Source organism: Pseudophryne corroboree, chromosome 6, assembly GCF_028390025.1.
Source record: "Pseudophryne corroboree isolate aPseCor3 chromosome 6, aPseCor3.hap2, whole genome shotgun sequence".
Lineage (NCBI taxonomy): Eukaryota > Metazoa > Chordata > Amphibia > Anura > Myobatrachidae > Pseudophryne > Pseudophryne corroboree.
The window spans coordinates 562,063,931-562,087,195 of NC_086449.1; the positions used below are offsets into that span (position 1 = coordinate 562,063,931).

The following is a 23,265-nucleotide window of genomic DNA, read 5'->3' on the forward strand; positions in this document are numbered from 1 at the left end:
TTTTATCAAGACTTATAAAGTAGGTTACTGGGTTGCACAAGGCCAATAATATTAGGCAGGGACTTTAATTATATAGAGAAGGCAAAGGGGAGAGTGCCCTGCTCATACGATCATGCAATTTATAGGTACAATCGCCATGTCCAGCCCCTGTTGTCTACATGTTTCCAGGTGCTTCATACTACAGTATATTGTCTTATTGCAGTTGTTACGTTTTCTCTGCAGGACCCAGAAGCGCTGGCACAATTAATGTCATCAGTTCCACTATCAAACGAAGGCACATTTGTCCTTTTGAATGTCCAATCAGAAGATGGTAATGGGAGCGAATCTTGCAATGAAGGATTGGAGTCTGAAGCCTAGAGCTACAAATTCTCAGTAAAGGCTGATTTGACAGTTGGTGAAATCTCTAGTTAGTTTGGTATCCTAGAAAAGGTTGTTTTCATATAAATGAATCAGTTGCACTTATGATTAATTGCTGAAGGGTAATTGACGCATTTTTCTAGTACAGTCTTAATTGGTTTACTCTGCTGTATAGATGAAAATGTATCTGCTAACCAAAACATGAAAAATATTGTGGTGTTAATGTTAACAAGACTAAACTTGATTTAATTCAACTTTGTATATTGGGTTGGCCAAATATAAGTTAAGAGTAAATAGTTTAACTATATTGTTATCCAACTTCACGTTTTAAAAATTAAATTTTTGCGCATGAGTGCAGGCCGGGACACTGCCTCCCCCGCGGGTGTTCAGTACTGGATCACACCAATTCAGATCCTGCTTCCCCAGCTCCCATACCACAGCACAATACAGCCACCCCTCATTCCACCGTGCACAATGGAACCTCCTGCAGTCAGTTCAAAGAGAACATAGTTAAAGCTGCTACAAATGACAAAATGGTATAATGCTGTCCATACACACAAGGGTATAAAGCTCATTCTGTGGTTCTTATTTATTTACTGCTGGGAAACACAAATCACTTCCACCTACAGAAATGTACACCCTGCACAGGTTAACCAGATCATGGCCAGATCTGAGAGTCCGTTGTGCAGAGCAGTGGATTATCCCAATGCACACAGGACATCCATCAGGAATGCTCTATTATTATATATAGTAATAACCCTTTCTGGGCTTGCAGCACATTCTGCCAGCTATAGTAGTGATAGCATCTATAGCCAAACAGCAAAGGTAGATGCAGAAAAGGAGGGATAAAATGGGATAGTCGGTTTCTCTCAGTCCATTACCCCAGCCATTGCCAAACAATAGAAAGTGCAAGGAGAAAGGCCAGCTCACTCACTCAGAATACATTAGCCCCTGAGGCAGCAAACAAACACCTCAGTCTTCTCCCCAAGTTACTAACACCAGTAAACTCAACCAGAATATGATTTGAAGCCAAACAAGAAGCAGTGCTGCTGGATGCAGTGACTCCCAGAGATGGGCAGAATGGTTATTACGCAGTCACTGGTGATTACAATGACATTGGGGGTAATTCCAAGTTGATCGCAGCAGAATTTTTTTTAGCAGTTGGGCAAAACCATGTGCACTGCAGGGGAGGCAGATATAACGTGCAGAAAGAGTTAGATTTGGGTGGGTTATTTTATTTCTGTGCAGGGTAAATACTGGCTGCTTTATTTTTACACTGCAAATTAGATTGCAGATTGAACACACCCCACCCAAATCTAACTCTCTCTGCACATGTTAAATCTGCCTCCCCTGCAGTGCACATGGTTTTGCCCAACTGCTAACAAAATTTCTTGCTGCGATCAACTTGGAATTACCCCCATTGTTCGTTACTAATAAAGCATATATTGTGGTACATTGCACTACAGTACCAGCCACAGTATATTCCTGGGTATCGGCTCATTGGTACCGGCGGCCACCCACTATCCACTATGGTGTGTTGCCCCTGTGTAGCCTCTCCGCTTAAACAGTCCTTGGACCAGCCCTTATTACAGGGTGATATTTATTGTAGGACATGTACAGCATAGAGAGACAAAAGTTGGTTTTATATAACTATGTTTGTGTATTTGGGAAATTGATTAAAAAAAAAACTAGGGATGTTTGTTTGGGTATCCGGTCTCTAGGTCGACCACACTTAGTTTGACAATGTCTAGGTCAACCACTATTGGTCGACTGGGTTTCTAGGGCGACATTTTCTAGGTTGACAGGTCAAAAGGTCGACATTAGTTTTTGACAATTTTTTTCTTTAAACTTTTTCATACTTAACGATCCACATGGACTACGATTGGGAATAGTAACCTTGCCCGAAGCATGGCGAGCGAAGCGGTGCACTAATTGGGGTTCCCGGTCACTGTACGAAGAAAACCACACATTTTTTTTTTTTTTAAACTCATGTTGATCTTTTGACCTGTCGACCTAGAACATATCGACTTAGAATCCCTGTCAACCTAGACACTGTCGACCTTCCATACCACACCCGTTCGCACATAAACCATCCTTAATTCATTCTTCAGTTTAGATTTAAAGAAGCCCAGATTTTAATTTTTTTAAAGTATTTGATAGTGCCGATAGTATCTGGACTGTCCAAGTATATAGATCCACTACCCCATATCATCAATGCAATGAATGATTGTTTTGTGTTCAGTCTTTAGGGGTATTTTTTTTTCTCCAACATTCCTAATTACAGAAACAAAAAATACACGAGCACTGTACTACAACTGCTGGATTAATAAATAAATAAATATATATGTATATTATGTTCTATCAGGATAGATTGATTACCTAATAAAATTATATTAAACAAGGACCAATTAAACACCTTATACAAATTGACTTATTAATCCTATATAAATTCCACAGAAGTGCTAACATGCATATTCTGTATGAAGGATGGCATGCATCTAAGGAAAATTGTTATCTACCTGTGTTAGTGGTTATTGCCCATTAATAGTTAAAGTTGTTCATATTTGTTATAGCCGACCCGGCAAGCAAGTAATGTGCTTAAGCCGTATTATATACTCAAAGTTCTTCCTCTGCACGGATAAATCCCCAGTATCTCAATGTCCTATTTAGACAAGTTGAGTGTGTATGTTGTTTTGCATGGGGCACATATCTCCTATATAATAGCCCAGATCTGTGACTTTGTGCCTCATTTGCTAACGCTGGGCGGAGTTACAACACTGGGCGGAGTTAGTCAAATGAGTCACAGATCTGGGCAAATCTATAGGAGACTAGAAGCAGATGGTATGGGCATGGCACAGGCAGGGGTTCATACCTCCCACCTTTCTTCAGGCAGACAGGGGAGCATACCTCCCAGCTTTCTTCAGGCAGAAGGAGGGACACACGTGCAGCAAAAAGGGGGCGTGGCTTAGCGGGAGGACCCACGATTGCGAGCCACGCCCATTTTCGTCAGTGAGGGGGCATGCCAAGCGCTCTGTGAGATATCTCATTGCTGTGCCTGCTGTGGGTTTGGGGGCATGGCCTAATCGTGGCCCATGTGGTCACGCCCCCTTATGCAAATTCCGGGAATTGTTGTTGTTTTTTAAATGGTATTTCTGCTCCTCAGCTAGGGGTAAATCCAGAGGGGGTGGTCGCTCCCCCCTACACACCCACACAGGCAGAAGAAAGCAGGGAGGCTGCTGCCTCCCTGCAACACCACAGACCTGCCAACACGCAGCAGCGTGTGCTGACTGTAGCACAATGCTGCTGCTGCTGTTGCCGGCAGGACGGGGGAGCTTCAGAGCAGGGACAGAGCTACTCCAGCCGGGGGGCCCCCTAAAACTGTGGGGCCCGCGATACGTACCCCCTAGCCCCCCCCTTAATCCGGCTCTGCTGCCAGACCCCCACCCCCCTTAATCCGTACCCCCTAATGCTCCCTCTCCCTCTGTCCCCACTAAATAGACGCTATTCACTGCTGCTCTGCTAAGCAGAACAGCGAGTACAGGAGCTTCCCAACTGCTCTCCCCCCACCTCGGGACACTACGGGGTGCGGGTGGGACAGCGGGACAGACCCAAAAAAATGAGGGGGTGTGCCGTACAGACAGACGGGCACCGGCTCACTGTGTGCTTGACCCCCCACATCAGCAAACTCAGCAGGGTCTCTCTGGCGCGGAGGAACGTCACTTTCTGGCACACTCCACGCTTCTTAGCTGCAGTTTTGTGGGGCACCTGCCGCTGTGCAGGTTCCGTACTGCCTCTATCTCCAGCCCCGGCAACCACGCCGCTAGCTGCAATGCTGCTGCCCGCAGTGAGGTGCGCCCAGCTCCTCCACACACTTGAGCCGGCGGGCAGCGCTGCAGAGGTCCGCGCTGCTTGCAGGATCCGACCCCCTCCTCCCTCCAGCCACAGCATCTCCTGGGGGCTAACCAGTCACTCCCAGTCTCCCCTTACCACAGTGACCGGCAGCCGCGAGGTCCGTGTGCATGCTATGACCCCCTCCTACCTCCAGCCGCAGCGTCTCCTGGGGGCTAACCAGTCACTCCCAGTCTCCCCTTACCACAGTGCCTGGCAGCCGCGCGAGGTCCGCGGTGTGTGACTGAGGAGTGGGGGGGAGGGATGCGGAAGTGCAGAGGAAGCAGGACTCCAGCCTGAGAGAGTCAGCCATGCCAAGTCTCCACCAGCAGCAGATCCCAACAGGTTGGAGTGGAACACCCCTGTACTGGCCCCGTCACCCCTGTACTGGCCCCGTTACCCGTTCTGACCCTGTCACCCTGTCCTGGCCCCATCACCCCTGTTTTGACCCTGTCACCCCTGTCCTGGCCCTGTTACTGCATACCCTCCAACTACCTTTTTGGCAGGTACAGTACCCGCAGAGCCTCCAGACCCCTCCCCAATGCACCACACCTCCGCACCTTCCCCTCCACCACATGCGGCACTCCACCCCTCCCCCACACGCTGTGCCTCCAGACCCCCTACACCACCTGTGGCTCCCACTCCCCCGCCCCTCCACCACCCACAGCACCTCCAGACCCCCTCCACCATCCACCCCCCCATATATGTCTCCCCCCTCCACCCGCAGCATCTGCAGACTCCCTCCCCCATCCGCGGTCCCCCCCTCCCCCACCCCTCCCCCACGGCATCCCCGTACCTGCCCCTCCACCACCTGCATCTCCTCCGGACCCCCTTCCCCATCCGCCGCACCACCCGCACCTGTCCCTCCCCCACCTGCGGCACCTCCGGACCCCCAACCCTGGCACCCCTGCCCCTTCCCATCCCAGAGCACCTCCGGAACCCTTCACCCATCCGCAACATCCCAGCACCTGCCCCTCCCCCACCCGTAGCACCCCTGCCCCTCCTCCACCTGCAGTGCCTCCGGACCCCTCCCCCATCTGCAGCACCTCCCGACCCTTCCCCATATGGCCCCCCCCACGCATCCGCCCTCCCTCCACCCGCAGCATCTACAGACACCCTCCCCCATCCGCAGTCCCCCCCTGCACCCGCTACATTCTGTACATCGTGCCCTGCAGGTGCTGTTCGTTGCAAGGGGCTGCGCCTCCTTCACCATCACACGCCCTTTCATTGTGCAATATTTAACCACTAACAAAGGAATGCAGGTAATGCTCCATATAATACAAATATTGAACCCCAGATAGGTATGCAAGGGTTAAGGGGGTGTAACCCCTTGCGACGGTGTGAAGAGCGCCCTTAGGGCGCGATGAAGCACCTAGTAGATATATAAGCGCTGTACCTGCAAGTTACTTCCCAGGCATCTTGGAAGAGTTTTTCAAGTTTGTGAACTACTCCTCCTGGGGAAAGACAGGCCACACTCCCACAGTGTCAGATCTTTTGATCCCCCCTCCGCCCGGCTGTGATTCTGGAGACTCTCAGCTACTACTATGCCTCCAAAGCCTTAAAGCAGTATACATCATCTGGGTTCAGTACACAGGGATCAGATCATAATCCCCATTGATAGTAATGGGCACTGCGATCTGTAGTACTAATTAGCATTCTGCAGTAGATTTCTGTGACATATTCTGCAATATGCTATTAGTACATAGCCAGAAATCATGTAATTATGCAGAAACTTTTTCTATGCAGAAATTGTGCAGAAACAGTTTCTATATAATTTTATGAAAATGTTAATACATAGGCCTCTAAACCAGAAATTATTAAATACAGATATTAATCATGTTTCGCATTAACTGCCGGGTACGCACGCTGATTTCCATTATCATGAATAAACCTCAGTTACAATATGACTGCTATTACAGAGATAGCTTTGTAAACCATGATATAACATGAAGACTGTATACATTATCATTTGACATTATTTTGATTGTAGTTTACAGTTCCAACAGTGAACAAGTGTTACAGTATAATCTACTCACAAAGTGCATATGAGCATTGCTTGTACTGCGATGTCTTACATTGTATATTCTCATGTAAATTGTTACTGTATGGAAATTAATTTCAGAACATTCCTAAATATGTTGTGACTTTTATGTTTTTCCTTAGGCACAGCACAGTGTCTAATCAAGTGCTTATTTGTGTTACTCTAAATACTATTATTACTACTACTCTGTGCACACACTAGAGCTGAGTAACGTGTTGCATTCATGACTACCACCTGACTATCGTGTGCACGGTAATTGGGGAGCTGCTGGGAGTACATGAGACAAATTCTGCACTACATGTTCATACATTTTATTTTTAACTGGCTATCCATGAAAATACTGACATATAATCTATTTTTATATATCATTGTAGTTACTATATTACATCTCAAAGTGCCTGCCGTGTTTCTGTACGTCCACAGAATAAATAACACTTACACCCTGTTGCTGCTCAGGACAAATCAGGCAATGGATTTGTTTTTCTTTTGTAAAACAAAAGGTTGGAATATTAATGGTGTGACGATGCAGGCTTTACCTTCTCCAAAATGTTCCAGCAACAAGTAAACACAGTCCCTAAATTATTACAAATCTGAGACAGCTTTACTATACATTAATAAAGTAACTTTTGATGGATTTGATCTGTGTCTTTTGTGTGTTTTATTATCATGGGTGGAGTGGGTGCTGGTAGCCCATGGAAAAGGGGGACAGGGGTGTCAAACTTGTTTTCTCCGGCAGGGTCCACAGGTTATCCACATGATAACATTGGGGATATGATGAAGCAACAGCGGATTTGCACCAATCGGTCAAAGTTTTCGTTCTCCCAGCATGCAACAGGCCTATCCATATATCCCCGCCTCCTGGCTCAGGCAAACCAGTTTTTTGTTTGGTGCGGCAGGATCCGGACCATGGTCAGAGGGCTGCTGGTTTTTAGCAGCCCTAAACTTTCTTATTTTATTTTTATAGTCTTATTATTTTTTCTTGAGTGATCTTTCTAAAAAGCGTCTTATACGTACCTTAGAAAGAGTTGCTCCAACAACTCTCCGCCGGGACGCAACAACGTTTACCCATGAGTACAGTGCTGTTTTGGCGGGCGTCTGGGTCAGATGCTCTCCTGGTCGCATCGGTTCCGATTAGAAGGGTAATACGGACACAGCTGCACTGTTTTGGGAGGAGACCACCAAACAGTTGCTGACACGGCTGCACCAGCGCTAGGCCTTAGGGATCAAAGGCTCCAGGAATAGTATGAGGCTGCGATCCCTAGGGTTGAAGTCAGCAGTGGGGAGTCAGACGCTCTCCTGGTCGCCCCTCCCCCCGGTTCATGACCAGTTTTCTCTGAGTCTCCCGCCATGAACAGTTTTCCCGCTTCCGTCTCAGATGCTGTATACGAAAGGAACCCAGTCGCAGCATAGGCGGCTGTGTGACTGGTGCGTCTGTGTTCACTGAGTGGCTGTGTTCACTGTAGGTTTGTGGAGCGGCAGTGTACACTAGTAGCGTCTGGATCCACTCAGCATTCGCAAACGTATTGATTGGTTCTGGAAGCGGGGTGAGTCTCCCTGTATCTCACTCTACTGAGTACGGGTAATACAGCACTAAGTGGGTCATTCCGAGTTGATCGCTAGCAGTTTTTAGCAGCCGTGCAAATGCTATGCCGCCGCCCACTGGGGAGTGTATTTTAGCTTAGCAGAAGTGCGAACGCATGTGCAGCTGAGCTCTGCAAAAACAATTTATGCAGTTTCTGAGTAGCTCTGAACCTACTCAGCGCTTGAGATCACGTCAGCCTATTCATGTCCGGATTTGATGTCATACACCCATCCAGCGAACGCCCAGCCACACCTGCGTTTTTTTCAGACACCTGCGTTTTTTGCAAACACTCCCTGAAAACGGTCAGTTGACACCCAGAAACGCCCCCTTCCTGTCAATCTTCTTGCGGCCGCCAGTGTGAAGGAAAACTTTGCTAGAACCTGAGCACAACCACAAAGAGCTTTGTACCTGTACGTCGCGCGTGCACATTGTGGGGCATACGCATGCGCAGAAATGCCATTTTTTGCACCTGATTGCTTCGCTGCGAAAATCGGCAGCGAGCGATCAACTCGGAATGACCCCTTAAGTCTCTATCTACCGTTTCAGTACAAATAGTTAGATACTACTGCATATGAGTCTGTATACTATTACTGTTTCTTTCGCTATGCGTCTTAATACTAATACTATAGGTCTTTCTAAACATGATTCAGTAATATGTTCTCCTACATACTTGAAATGTATTTGTAGTTGATTATGTGCTCATATTGCTTGTTATACTAATGTATAACATGTGACTGACTGCTAGTGTGATTGCTGACTTTACTATATATTCTGTCAGTTTTTTCTATTTTGATCCTCAATGCTGGTGCATAGCAGGGTAGGGTCTCATTGTATGTCACTTTAAAAGCTTAAAGTACACTGTGTAAGTGTTGATTATTTATCATGTCTAAGAGTGGCAAAGGTGAGGAAGATACACTCACAGCAACACCAACACTTATATCATGTTTGTCTTGCAAAGCTGGATTAACCTCAGGATTGTTTGTGTGCAAATTGTTTTAGCTTTCACCATGGTCTCTTGAAAAATACAAGGCAGATTCAGGTGCAGGTTGATACTCCTTGGGCTATGTTTGCACAAACATTGGGTGTCATTCCGAGTTGTTTGCTCGCTAGCAGATTTTAGCAGCATTGCACTCCTCTGGGAGTGTATCTTATCTTAGCTTAGAATTGCGAACGAAAGATTAGCAGAATTGCGAATAGAAAATTTCTGAGTAGCTCGAGACTTACTCCTACACTGCGATCAGCACAGCCCGTTTCGGTCCTGGTTTGATGTCACAAACACGCCCTGCGTTCGGCCAGCCACTCCCCCGTTTCTCCAGACACTCACGCGTTTTATCTTAGCACGCCTGCGTTTTTCCGCACACTCCCAGAAAATGGCCAGTTTCTGCCCAGAAACACCCACTTCCTGTCAATCACACTCCAATCACTTCAACTATGGAAATTCTTCATTCGGACGTGAGTAAATCTACTAAGTTTTGAGCTAAAATACTTAGCGCATGCGTACTGCGTACCATGCGCATTTTCGCCTTAATCGCTCCGTTGCGAAAATCGGCAACGATCGAACAACTCGGAATGACCCCCATTATTCAGTATAGCTGAGAGGAAAATTCAAACTCCTGTACCAGGGATAGGTTACATGATTAACCCTTACATGCAGCTTCCCACCTGCGGTTTATCACTTCCAGCAGCAGCCTCTCAAAAGAAACAGGCTGATAAGCCAGTGGGGAAGTAAATCTTCACCCTCACAGGCTACACATGTTTCAGATGAGGATTAATCGGAGAATGAAAGCTCAATAAACTCTGGTTCGGCATACGAAAAGGAGGAGGAAGGTCTCAGCTCAGTGGATATAGCTGAGTGAAATAAAGCAATCATAGCCATTCTATCTTTAGAGGAATCAGCAGAGCCTATGTTAAAAACTAAGGCACCTGTGTTTAAACATCCCAAAACAGTTTAGACTGAGTTTCCTGGGTCAGATCAACTGACGGAAATCATGGAAGAGGCTTGGGCTATGCCCAGTAAGAAAGTTAGAATTCCTAGGAAATGGAATTCCAATTATCTTCCAGCTGGGGATTGTTTAAAAAGGGAGGTGGCTCCCAAAGTAGATACGCATGTGATTTGATTAGTGCGAAAATCTACATTACTTCTGTCTTCAACATCATTAAATGGTGTCACGGATAGGAGAGTGGATGGTTTTTTGAAATCTATTTTTTCCCTGTCTGGAGCAGTCCTAAGACCAGCCATGGCTTCAGCCTGGATGGCAAAGGCAGTGGCTGCCTGGGCTGATGCATTGGAAGGGGATTTTTCAATGGCATCTAGAGAGCAAAAATCCCATATAGCACATATAAAACAGGCTGTGATGTTCTTGGAAGAAGCAGCATTGGATATGGGTACTATTGCTTCCAGGGCATCAGCTTCAACAATAGCTGCTCGCAGAGCAGTTTGGCTACTTACGTGGAAAGCTGACTCACAATCTAAGAAGGTTTGGGAATCCTTGCCATTTTCTGGAGATATTCTTTTTGGTAAAGAATTGACAGATATTTTGGAGTCAGAAGCAGACTCCAAGAAGGTAAAGTTTCCTTCCACATACAAATTCAAACCTAAAGTTCCAGCTTTTCGGCCCTTTCGGTCTCAAGGAAAAGCTAAAGAAACAAACAATGGCAAGCAGCCCCAATACAACAGATCTGGTAAGACTAAAAAGCATTGGGCTACCAGATGGCCGGTAGGTAAAACAGAAAATAAGCCATCAGCCTGATGGTGTGGGCCTCCACCTGGGGGATCCCAGGGTGGGGGATGACTTCTTCAGTTTGCACAGATATGGCAGCTGTCTACAACAGATGCCTGGGTGCAGGAAGCGGTATCTCTAGGTTATGTATTTGCCTTCAAGAAGTACCCGCCTCAGTTTTTTTTGTACCAGTCCATCTCGGGTAGAGATGAAGGTCAGGGCTTTGCAAGAGGCACTTCAGAAATTGCTTCAGTCAGGAGAATTCATTCCAGTTCCTCCTGCACAACGAGGACAGGGTTTTTACTCCAACCTGTTTCTAGTTCAGAAGCCAAATGGGTAATTCCAGCCCATTCTCAATCTGAAAGTGCTGAACAAATACATTTGGGTGCCTCGGTTTGGCCATGGAGTCGGGGGATTATATGGTATCCCTGGATATCCAGGATGCTTACCTACATGTATGTATTACCTACATGCTATAGGATGCTTACCTATAGCTCGGTCCCATCAGTGCTATCTCAGGTTCGCTATCCTCTGACCGCATTTTCAGTTCCAGGCCCTACCTTATGGGTTAGCCACAGCCCCTAGAGTATTTACCAAAATTATGGTGGTAATGGCAGCTTATCTCTGCCATCAGGGGATAAGAATTTTTCCTTACCTCGACGACATATTAATCCTGGCACAGTCGCAGGAATTGCTCCTGCGTCATCTGTAACAGACAATAACGTGTCTGCAGAAGCATGGGTTGCTCATAAATTGGGCAAAATCATCTCTGGTTCCTTCACAGCGAATGACTCACTTGGGAGCTGTACTGGATTCAAGCCTTCAGAGAGTAATTTTACCTCTGAACAAGATATCCAAAGTTCAGTCAAGGATTCAGGAGTTGCTACACAGTCAAAAGGTATCCATTCACACAGCAATGCGTGTGATGGGATTGATGGTGTCAACATTCGACATGGTGGAGTATGCACAGTTCAAGTCAAGGCCTCTACATCATCTGATCCTTGCCAAATGGAATGGGTTGCATCAGATGATAAAATGCTGGAAGAAGGTCATTAGCCTGGTGGCTACAGACATCCCATCTGGACAAGGGGAGACCCTTTTGGATATCAGATTGGGAAATTCTGACAACGGATGCCAGTCTCCAGGGCTGGGGAACAGTGTCAGGAAGGTTTTGTTTCCAGGGGCAATCGATCAAGGAAGAAGGTTGCCTGCCAATAAATATATTGGAACTTCGGGCCATATACATGGCACCGATTCAGGCAAAGGACAGCCTTCAGGGAAAACCAGTTCAGATCCGCTCGGACAATGCGATGGCAGTAGCGTACCTCAACCATCAAGGAGGAACTCGCAGCCAAAAAGCTATGAAGGAGGTAAGGTGGGCAGAACTTCATCATCCAGCCTTGTCTGCAGTGTTTGTTCCTGGAGTCCTAAACTGGGAAGCGGATTTTCTCATTCAATGTGCTATTCAGACAAGCGAATAGGCTCTACATCTGGAGGTCTTTCAGACCCTAGCCGACAGGTGGGGGTTGCCAGAGATGTATCTCATGGCGTCCCATTAGAACAACAGAGTTCTTGCATACGGGTCAAGAACAAAGGATACCAGAGCGATCTTTGTGGATGCCCTGTCGGTGATATGGGATTTTCATCTGGCCTATTTGTTTTTTCCAATCACCTTATTACCCAGAGTGGTTGGAAAGATAAAACAAGGAAAGGGTGCCGTGATACTAATGGCTCCGGCTTGGCCCAGAAGACATTGGTACACAGATCTGCAGAGAATGTCGATGGATGCTCCATTCCTGCTCCCTCAATGTCCAGATCTACTGATACAGGGTCCTTGTTATCACAGATATCTGAATAGACTGTCTTTGACGGCGTGGTTCTTGAGACCTCTATCCTGAAGTCAAGAGGATTCTCACAACAGGTAATTCAAACAATGCTCAGAGCAAGGAAACCTTCCTCAGCTCGCATTTATCACCGAATATGGCAAACCTATATTCATTGGTGCAGTGAACGGAAAGTGGACCCTATATCTTTCAGAGTTTCCAGGGTCTTAGCATTCCTTCAGGCAGGAATGGATAAAGGTTTGAAGGTGGCTTCCTTCAGAGTGCAAGTGTCAGCATTGACTGTATAGTTCCAAAAGAAAATTGGCAACTTACAGGATGTGCATACTTTTTTTCCAGGGAATGCTGCGCATTCAACCTCCTTTTGTTCCTCCTACGGTGCTTTGGGACTTAAGTTTAGTCCTAAAGGCCCTTCAAGTTGCCCCATTTGAACCACTTAATAAATGGTTGACAGCTAAAGTTCTGGATCTTAAATGGTTGACAGCTAAAGTTCTCTTTTTACTGGCCATGACGTCAGCTAGAAGAGTGTCAGATTTAGGGGCATTGTCATGTCGTTCCCCATTTCTGATTTTTTTTTTTTTTTTTATCCAGATAAAGCAGTTCTCTGAACTAGATCTTGGTATCTTCCTAAGGTGGTGTCTAAATTCCATCTTAATGAAGAAATTGCAGTCCTGACTTTCCAGGTACTGGGCCTTTCTGCTGGAGAAAGACAGATTCTCTCTTCATTCTCTACACATTTCACAAGAGAGGATGGCCTGCTGATAAGCAGACACTGGCAAGATGGCTTCGGATGTCTATTTCAGAAGCATATTCTCAGGCTGATCTCCCTGTTCCGGCTAATTTCTCTGCTCACTCTGCTCGTAAGGTAGAGTGAGCAGAGACATTAGCCGCACAACGTGGTGCTTCAGCAGAACAGATATGTAAGGCAGCCACATGGTCTTCCATTAACACATTCATTAGACATTATGCCATGGATACCTTTGCCTCTCATGATGCTGAATTCGGAGAAGGATTCTCCTATCCAATCAGGAGTGTCCCCACCACTAAATTGCTTTGGGAAATCCCAATGTTATCCTGTGGATAACCTGTGGACCTTGCCGGAGAAAATAAGATTTTGGTACTTACCAGATAAATCCTTTTCTTTGAATCCACAGGGGGCACTGGAATACTCTTGGGATATGGACGGGCGTTAGCAGGACAGGCACTGAATATTTAAATTTAGTAACTCTCCTCCCCTCCATACTCCCATAGTACCTCAGTGTTTTTTCGGTGCCTCACAAGGATAGATGCACTAGTGGATTTTTCCACACATACTTCTATTATTTTAATATATATTTTTTTTATATATACACTGCTCAGAAAAATAAAGGGAACACTAAAATAACACATCCTAGATCTGAATGAATGAAATATTCTTATTAAATACTTTGTTCTTTACATAGTTGAATGTGCTGACAACAAAATCACACAAAAATTATCAATGGAAATCAAATTTATTAACCCATGTAGGTCTGGATTTGGAGTCACCCTCAAAATTAAAGTGGAAAAACACACTACAGGCTGATCCAATGATGTAATGTCCTTAAAACAAGTCAAAATGAGACTAAGTAGTGTGTGTGGCCTCCACGTGCCTGTATGACCTCCCTACAACCCACACAAGTGGCTCAGGTAGTGCAGCTCATCCAGGATGGCACATCAATGTGAGCTGTGGCAAGAAGGTTTGCTGTGAATCTCAGCGTAGTGTCCAGAGCATGGAGGCGCTACCAGGAGACAGGCCAGTACATCCGGAGACGTAGAGGAGGCCAATAACCCAGCAGCAGGACCGCTACCTCCGCCTTTGTGCAAGGAGGAACAGGAGGAGCACTGCCAGAGCCCTGCAAAATGACCTCCAGCAAGCTACAAATGTGCATGTGTCTACTCAAACGATCAGAAACAGACTCCATGAGGGCGGTATGAGGACCCGACATCCACAGGTGGGGGTTGTGCTTACATCCCAACACCGTGCAGGACGTTTGGCATTTGCCAGAGAACACCAATATTGGCAAATTCGCCACTGGTGCCCTGTGCTCTTCACAGATGAAAGCAGGTTCTCACTGAGCACATGTGACAGACGTGACAGAGTCTAGAGACGCCAAGGAGAACGTTCTGCTGTCTGCAACATCCTCCAGCATGACCGGTTTGGCAGTGGGTCAGTAATGGTGTGGGGTGGCATTTCTTTGGGGGCCGCACAGCCCTCCATGTGCTCACCAGAGGTAGCCTGACTGCCATTAGGTACCGAGATGAGATCCTCAGACCCCTTGTGAGACCATATGCTGGTGCAGTTGGCCCTGGGTTCCTCCTAATGCAAAACAATGCTAGACCTCATGTGGCTGGAGTGTGTCAGCAGTTCCTGCAAGACGAAGGCATTGATGCTATGGACTGGCCCGCCCGTTCCTCAGACCTGAATCCAATTGAGCACATCTGGGACATCTTGTCTCGCTCCATCCACCAACGCCACATTGCACCACAGACTGTCCAGGAGTTGGCGGATGCTTTAGTCCAGGTCTGTGAGGAGATCCCTCAGGAAACCATCCGCCGCCTCATCAGGAGCATGCCCAGGCGTTGTAGGGAGGTCATACAGGCACGTGGAGGCCACACACACTACTGAGCCTCATTTTGACTTGTTTTAAGGACATTACATCAAAGTTGGATCACAATAAATAGTGGCAAACTGCTCTAATCAAGCTGGTAACAATCCTCAGGTGCTGCGGGAGGGGGTTACTCTAGACAAGAAAAACAAAAGGGATTTTTCCCACGCACTCTCTGCTGGCTGTTAGTAAGAAGAACTATATACTATGTAATAATAGAAAATTTAGAGCTCTTCGTTACATATGTTTTGCAAAAGATATGATAAGCCTCCAGGCCACTTCACGGCTGCTCTATTACTGGAGGTCCCTAACTAAGCATAAGTCCAGGGCTTGGACCCCACAAAGTCGGCTCAGGCCAGACCACCCTAGGGCAGCACACCATTGAAATACTAAAGTGTTAATATGTGTTAAGAAAGAAGCAGAAGCTATGGGTTAGAAAGTGCTACAAAAATAAGGGTGTTAATAAAATACTCAAAAGAGTACTATTAGTGAAAAAATAGGAGTGTTACATAAGTGCTAAATAAATAATATGGCGTGCTACCCCAAGGTAGCCCAGTCACGCCAGACTTGGGCGGGGTACCACTCCCCAAACTCTCACACCGCATAATAATAATAATAATAACATCCACTATGGGTCATACAATTGCTTAATATACGGCCACATGATAATGGCACATACAAAACATATCCAGATTGAGAGCTAGCTTACCTGGAGGCACCCCTCTATCCTCCAAATGGCACCACAGGACCCAGCATGCCCTCCTGCTTCTTTCTTAACACATATTAACACTTTAGTATTTCAATGGTGTGCTGCCCTAGGGTGGTCTGGCCTGAGCCGACTTTGTGGGGTCCAAGCCCTGGACTTATGCTTAGTTAGGGACCTCCAGTAATAGAGCAGCCGTGAAGTGGCCTGGAGGCTTATCATATCTTTTGCAAAACATATGTAACGAAGAGCTCTAAATTTTCTATTATTACATAGTATATAGTTCTTACTAACAGCCAGCAGAGTGCGTGGGAAAAATCACTTTTGTTTTTCTTATCAAAGTTGGATCAGCCTGTAGTGTGTTTTTCTACTTTAATTTTGAGGGTGACTCTAAATCCAGACCTCCATGGGTTAATAAATTTGATTTCCATTGATCATTTTTGTGTGATTTTGTTGTCAGCACATTCAACTATGTAAAGAACAAAGTATTTAATAAGAATATTTCATTCATTCAGATCTAGGATGTGTTATTTAAGTGTTCCCTTTATTTTTTTGAGCAGTGTGTATATATATATATATATATATATATATATTTACTACTTATTGAGCACATCCCTTCCCAACTTAGACAAGAAGCTTGGGTCCGGGATAGTGCACGCTGCAAGAAGCAGCTACTGGCATGTCGGCGCTCATGAAAGGAGCACCCTCACAGCCAAAAGCAACTCAGTCTCTGAGCTGCAGGAAAGGCTGGACGGAGCTTACAGCAGAAGCCCCGTCATAGCCGCACACTACAGGAACTCAGGTATGCTGGGGGGACAGGGCCCCTGTGTGTGGGGAACGCGCTGGTCACCACTTCTATGCGCCACTCAGAGCCGTCCAACCGCCGCTCAGAGCCGCCCGCCCGTCGCTCAGTGCCGCCCGGCCGCCACTCAGAGCCGCTCGCTCAAGACCGCTCCCCGCACCGGTGCTCCCCGGCTCCCTGCCGCTCCCTGGCTCACTCACTACGGGAGCTCACGCTAGGGGGTGGAAGGGGGGGGAAGCTGCGGCGGCTCTCAGCTCAGCTCACTCAGACCACGGACAGCCCTCACTGCTGCCGCGGTCTGTCCCTTCATACTCCCATAGTACCTCAGTGTTTTTTACTGAGCCGAACAGGAGATGAACAATGGAGAATTACATATAACATTATAACATAACGGACAACAATGAAGTTGCCACATAACGTAAAGGACAACTAAACAGTTGACACAATAATCAATATAACCTGAACATTTGAACAAGTCGGTGAGAATGGGTTACCATAAGATCCACTGAACTTACCACAAGACAGGTAAAACTGCTCTGGGTGGGTGTCCAGTGCCCCCTGTGGATTCAAAGAAAAGGATTAATCTGGTAAGTACCAAAATCCTATTTTCTTCATCCACTAGGGGTCACTGGAATACTCTTGGGACGTACCAAAGTTTCCCCCTTGGGCGGGAGAGCTGTTTGGCACCTGTAACACTAGGCGGCCAAAGCTAGATGCTGATGCCGCAAACGTGTCAAACTTGTAAAAGCACACAAACGTGTGCACTGATGACCATGTAGCTGCACGGCAAAGTTGCGTCGTAGAGGCCCCACGACCTGCTGCTCATGACGTTCTCGAAGAACGTGTGGAATGAGCTGACACTGATGTACGCGGCTGTAGCCTAGCATGAAGGTAAGCCTGACGTATGGTCAGTTTAATCCATCTGGATAAGGTCTGCTTGGACGCTGGCCAACCCATCTTGACAGCATTATAGAGAACAAACAATGTATCCGTCTTACGTACTGTAGACGTTCGGGCTACATAAACGCGTAGTGCGCGTACCACATCCAAAGTAGCTGAAGTTCCTGAACCTTCTGATAACACAGGAACTATGATTGGTTGATTGATGTGAAAAGATGATACTACCTTTGGTAGGAACAGGATTCGTCCAAAGCTCCGCTCTGTCATCATGAAACACCAGATACGGTGGCTTACATGACAAGGCACCCAATTCTGAAACCCGCCTTGCTGAAACTAAGGCTAGGAGAAAAACTGTTTTCCAAGTGAGAAATTTAACATCCAATTGTTGTAAGGGTTCAAAGTATGAAGACTGTAAAAAATCTAAAACCAGATTCAAGTCCCATGGCGCTGTAGGTGGTATAAATGGAGGTTGTACTCTGAGGACACCTTGCAGGAAAGTGTGTACAGTCGTCAAAAAAGCCAAACGCCTTTGAAAGTAAATTGACAAGGCAGAGACCTGCACCTTTAGTGTAGATAAACATAGTCCTCCATCTAACCCAATCTGTAAAAATAGCAAAAGACGGAATAACTTGAACGATGATGTCGGAAACTTCCGAGCTTCACACCAACCTATATAGGCACGCCAAATTCTGTGATAATGAGCTGCTGTAACTGGCTTCCTAGCACGTAACATGGTTGGTATAACCGATTCCGAAATACCCTCTCTTCTTAAGAGGGCGGTTTCAACAGCCACCCCGTCAAACACAGCTGTGCTAAATCGGAGTAAAGAAACGTACCCTGTAGTAACAGGTCCGGACGTAGCGGGAGCGGCCAAGGATCGTCTGCGAGTAGCCCGCGGAGATCCGAGAACCACGCTCTCCGTGGCCAATGAGGCGCCACTAGTATGACTGTGGTGAACTCGTTTGATCCGCTTTAGCAACAGAGGAAGCAACGGAAATGGTGGAAACAGATACACGAGGCTGTACGGCCACGCGATTGTGAGAGCATCCACTGCTACTGCCTTTGGATCTCTTGTTCTGGACACATACTGGGATGTTTGATAATTGCGGCGAGATGCCATCAGGTCCACCTGTGGGTAACCCCACCTCTGGACCAACATCTGGAACACTTCTGTATTTAATGCCCATTCTCCTGGATGAAAATCCTGACAGCTGAGATAATCCGCCTCCCAGTTGTCCACTCCCGGAATGAACATGGCCGACAATATCACCTGGTGATGCTTGGCCCAATTGAGTATTCGAGCTACTTCCCGCATGGCCATGCGGCTTCTTGTTCCTCCTTGTTTGTTGATGTACGCTACTGCCGTCTCGTTGTCTGACTGCACCTGGACAGTCTGGGACCGGAGCATGTGCACTGCTTGTCGTAGCGCGTTGTAAATTGCCCAATTGTTCCAAGACATTTATAGTCAGCAATCTTTCGCGAACTGTCCAGAGTCCCTGAAGCTAACAATCTTGAATCACAGCTCCCCAACCTCTGAGACTCGCGTCCGTCATTATAATTATCCAATTCCAAACGCCGAACCATTTTCCTGAGGTGAGATTGTGTACTTGGAGCCACCAGAGTAGTGATACTCTGGCCCGTGGAGACAACCGCACCCTCTGGTGAATCTGCAGATGCGAGCCTGACCACTGTGCGAGCACATCCAGTTGAAAAGGACGTGAGTGATCCACCATTTTTTCTAACAGTCGAATGCACAAATGTACCGAGACTGTGCGTGGCTTGAGCACTAACTGTACCAGATGGCGAATACTCTGTACCTTCTGTTCTGGCAGGTAAATTCTTTGATTCACCGTATCGAGAATCATTCCTAGGAATTGAAGTCGTTGAGATGGAACCAGATTTGATTTCTTGAAGTTGACAATCCAACCGTGCACATTGTATGTCAGCAAGGCATGTTGAAGGAGTATCTGTTGAGACGGAGCTTTGATGAGCAGATTGTCCAAGTAAGGAACTATTATCACTCCCAGGGATCTGAGATGAGCTATCATCACAGACATCACTTTGGTGAATACCCGAGGCGCTGACGAGAGGCCAAACGGTAGAGCCTGAAATTGATAATGGTTTTGCTGTACCGCAAACCTTAAGTACTTCTGATGCAGTGGCCAAATTGGAATGTGTAAGTACGCATCCTTGAGATCCAGCGCAATCATGAATTCCTGTGGCTCTAAACCTGCAATTACTGTCTGCAGGGATTCCATGTTGAATCTGTAGTAAGTGACGTACTGATTGAGCCCCTTTAGGTTCAATATTGGTCTGACAGAGCCGTCCGGCTTTGGAACTACAAAAAGACTGGAATAATAACCTTGACCTTGTTGGTGAACAGGGACCGGAATCAACACTGCTGAATCTAGCAGAGACTGAATCGCGATCTGCAGAACCGCCTTTTTGTCTTCTGACACAGGCAGTCCTGTCTTGAAAAAGCGCTCTGGAGGGAGACAATCGAACTCTATTTTGTAATCTTTTAACACTAAAATGCAGATCCACCCATCTGTGGATGTTTGGAACCACGCCAAATGGAACGTCTGAAGGCGTGCCCCCACAACTGAAGATCCGAGATGGGTTGGGAGCCCATCATGCCACTGGCTTGTCGGTGGTCTTAACGTCCTGACGACGGGTGGTGGATTGTGGAAACCCATGTCCTCTACCATGTCTACCCTGTGTAGTTGTTCCTCTACCACGGCCTCAAAAGGGCTGAGGTCTAAATGATTTGAACGCTGGTCCAGAGTATTTTCGTCTAGGTACCTGCGGAGGCAAAGGTAGGAAAACAGACTTTCCCTCCGTGGCCTCAGAAATCCATTTGTTCAATTCAGGACCAAACAACTTCTCGCCAGCATAAGGTAACGCTTCTATTCCTCATTTGACCTCTGCCCCCGCCTGCCAAGAACGCAGCCAGAGAGCCCGTCTTGCCGTCACTAGTGACGCCGAAAGGCGACAAGTGACCTGGCCGACGTCCATAGAAGCTATACATAGGTACTCAGCAGCTTCACGGATTTGATCAGCGAGAAGTATAAGATGGTCGTCTTGTAGGGTGGACCTGAGCTGAGTTATCCATACAATCATAGCCTTAGTTACCCAAATTCCAACTGAACCAGGTCTAAGCAGCACTCCCGCTGCTGTATACATTGACTTTAGCATAGCTTCTAGCTTACACTCCGACGGGTCTTTAAGCATAGTAGCAGTTGGTACTGGAATGGTTAACTTTTTAGAAAATTTTGACACCGACGAATCCACCATTGGAGGATTTTCCCATTTAGATGTCACAGACTCTGGAAACGGGTAACTAGACAGAAACCAGCGAGGTATAGAAAACCATTTATCCGGATTCTTCCATGCCTCTATGAACTGCTTATTAAGAGATTCTGAAAAAGGAAAACATACTAGAGATCTCTGTCGTTTAGCAAATACCACCTCATCATTTGTAAGAGGGTCTTCAGGCTCTGTAAAATTTAGAGACTGACGTACTGCCCTTACGAGATTATCAATGCCCGGGTTGTCAATATCCTCACTATCTGACTGCTGGTCCAATTCACCTTCCTCATGCTCATCTTGTGCAGTGAGGTCTGGTATTGAGTCGTCAGAATGCAACATAGCAGAAACTGGTAAATTATAAGACAAATGATAACTATCTTTGTGACCCGAACTAGACTTGGACCTTTGCAAAGACTGAGACGTTCCCCGAGACCCCTCTGGTATCTCTGGTGGTCTTACCCGAGCCTCAGATCTTGCCGCTTCCCGCTCTTGTGGAGCGGCGGCCAATTCTGATTGCAACCCAGCCATTACATCCGCTAGTATGGCCCATTGCAGATCAGGAGACGAAATCGGAGTAGAAATCGTATTTGTAGCTGAATTTACAAAACAGACTGTGCATGTAGTAGACCCATCAGGTAACACACTCTTACAGACATTGCAATTAAACTGCTTTTTAGATTTTGCTGGTGTCTTATTCATTATGTATACAGACAACACAAATAGACAAAGACAGACCAGTCCCACGACTCGGTAAACTGTTACTAAGGTGTGTATACGGCCGAAGTGCAATGCACGTGGCCAGACTATATGAAACCTGATCCAAAAGTCCTACTAACACCCCGCGCCATCCGGTGGAGTAGTGTTGTAGGACAGCAACTTCCTGAAAAAAGAAGCAGGAAGCATGGTTAAAATGGCCTCCAGCCATGTGCTCACATAGTATAACATAGCAATATCACCTTATAAAGACGTGCCCTTAAACCATGTCCATAATAGTGACAGGGTAACATAAAGCAGCCTTTTTGCAATATAATGTTGCCTTAATATAATGCTGCCTTTCCTCAATATAATTCTATATAATCTTTATCTTATAATACAGGCTTAATAGCCTGTATAGTGCTGCATGGCCATTATCCCCCCCCCCCCCCTGCAGCTGCGCTGCATCTTATAGGGACAGACCGCGGCAGCAGTGAGGGCTGTCCGTGGTCTGAGTGAGCTGAGAGCCGCCGCAGCTTCCCCCCCCTTCCACCCCCTAGCGTGAGCTCCCGTAGTGAGTGAGCCAGGGAGCGGCAGGGAGCCGGGGAGCACCGGTGCGGGGAGCGGTCTTGAGCGAGCGGCTCTGAGTGGCGGCCGGGCGCACTGAGCGACGGGCAAGCGGCTCTGACCGGCGGTTGGACGGCTCTGAGTGGCACATAGAAGTGGTGACCAGCGCGTTCCCCACACACAGGGGCCCTGTCCCTCCAGCATACCTGAGTTCCTGTAGTGTGTGGCTATGACGGGGCTTCTGCTGTAAGCTCCGTCCAGCCTTTCCTGCAGCTCAGAGACTGAGTTGCTTTTGGCTGTGAGGGTGCTCCTTTTCTGATCGCCGACACACTAGTAGCTGCTCCTTGCAGCGTGCACTATCCCAGACCCAAGCTTCTTGTCTAAGCTGGGAAAGGATGTGCTCAATAAGTAGTAAAAATATAAAAAAAATTAAATAAAATTAATATAATAGAAGTATGTGTAGAAGAATCCACTAGTGCGTATATCCTTGTGAGGCACCGAAAAAACACTGAGGTACTATGGGAGTATGGAGGGGAGGAGAGTTACTAAATTTAAATATTCAGTGCCTGTCCTGCTAACGCCCGTCCATATCCCAAGAGTATTCCAGTGACACCTAGTGGATGAAGAAGAAATATACCTTATGGTAAGAACTTACCATTGATAACGGTTTTTCTGCTAAGTCCACAGGATCCACAGGGATCCCACCCTGATGCACCTGCTTTGAGGATCTTTTTACTCGCTAACCTCTTCCTTCTTGTACGGAAGGGTGTGCATGTGTGTTCTTCTCGTCTGTTTAAGGCTATCTATGATGCTCCTGCCTTGAGCTTTGGGAATACAACTGATTTGCCTGAGCCAGGAGGCGGGGATATATGGACGGGCCCGTTGCATGCTGGGGGGCCGAAAAGCTTTGGTGCAAATCCACTGTCGCTTCCTCATATCCCAATGATATCTTGTTGAATTAGGAGAAATACCTTTACCAATGGTAGGTTCTTACCATAACGTACGTGTGTGTGTATGAACAACTGGTATAATGTGCATAAAACCCCCACAGGGTGTAAATTTATTCTGTGACGTTTCGGGGTAACAATCCCCTTCCTCAGACAAGAAAAAAACAGTGTGCTCCCCGGCTGCCATCCCGCCACAGATACTTCCGGTCGCGGCTCCTGCGTCGCGCTGGAAGTGACGTCATCAGTTCGGACCCGGGAACTATGGAAACAGAGTGTGTAAACAAACAA

General features: G+C 46.8%; 1 protein-coding gene across 2 annotated transcripts in view; it reads left to right on the plus strand.

Annotated features, from left to right (window-relative positions):
- Positions 1-611, plus strand: part of APPL2 (adaptor protein, phosphotyrosine interacting with PH domain and leucine zipper 2) — a 246,845-nt gene extending 246,234 nt beyond the window's left edge. For both annotated transcript variants that reach the window (XM_063927758.1, XM_063927759.1), the window contains one exon: positions 223-611. In XM_063927758.1, coding sequence (XP_063783828.1) covers positions 223-357 — 135 coding nt within the window. In that variant the 3' untranslated portion in view covers positions 358-611. The remainder of the gene's footprint in view (positions 1-222) is intronic.
- The last annotated feature ends 22,654 nt before the right edge of the window (positions 612-23,265 follow it).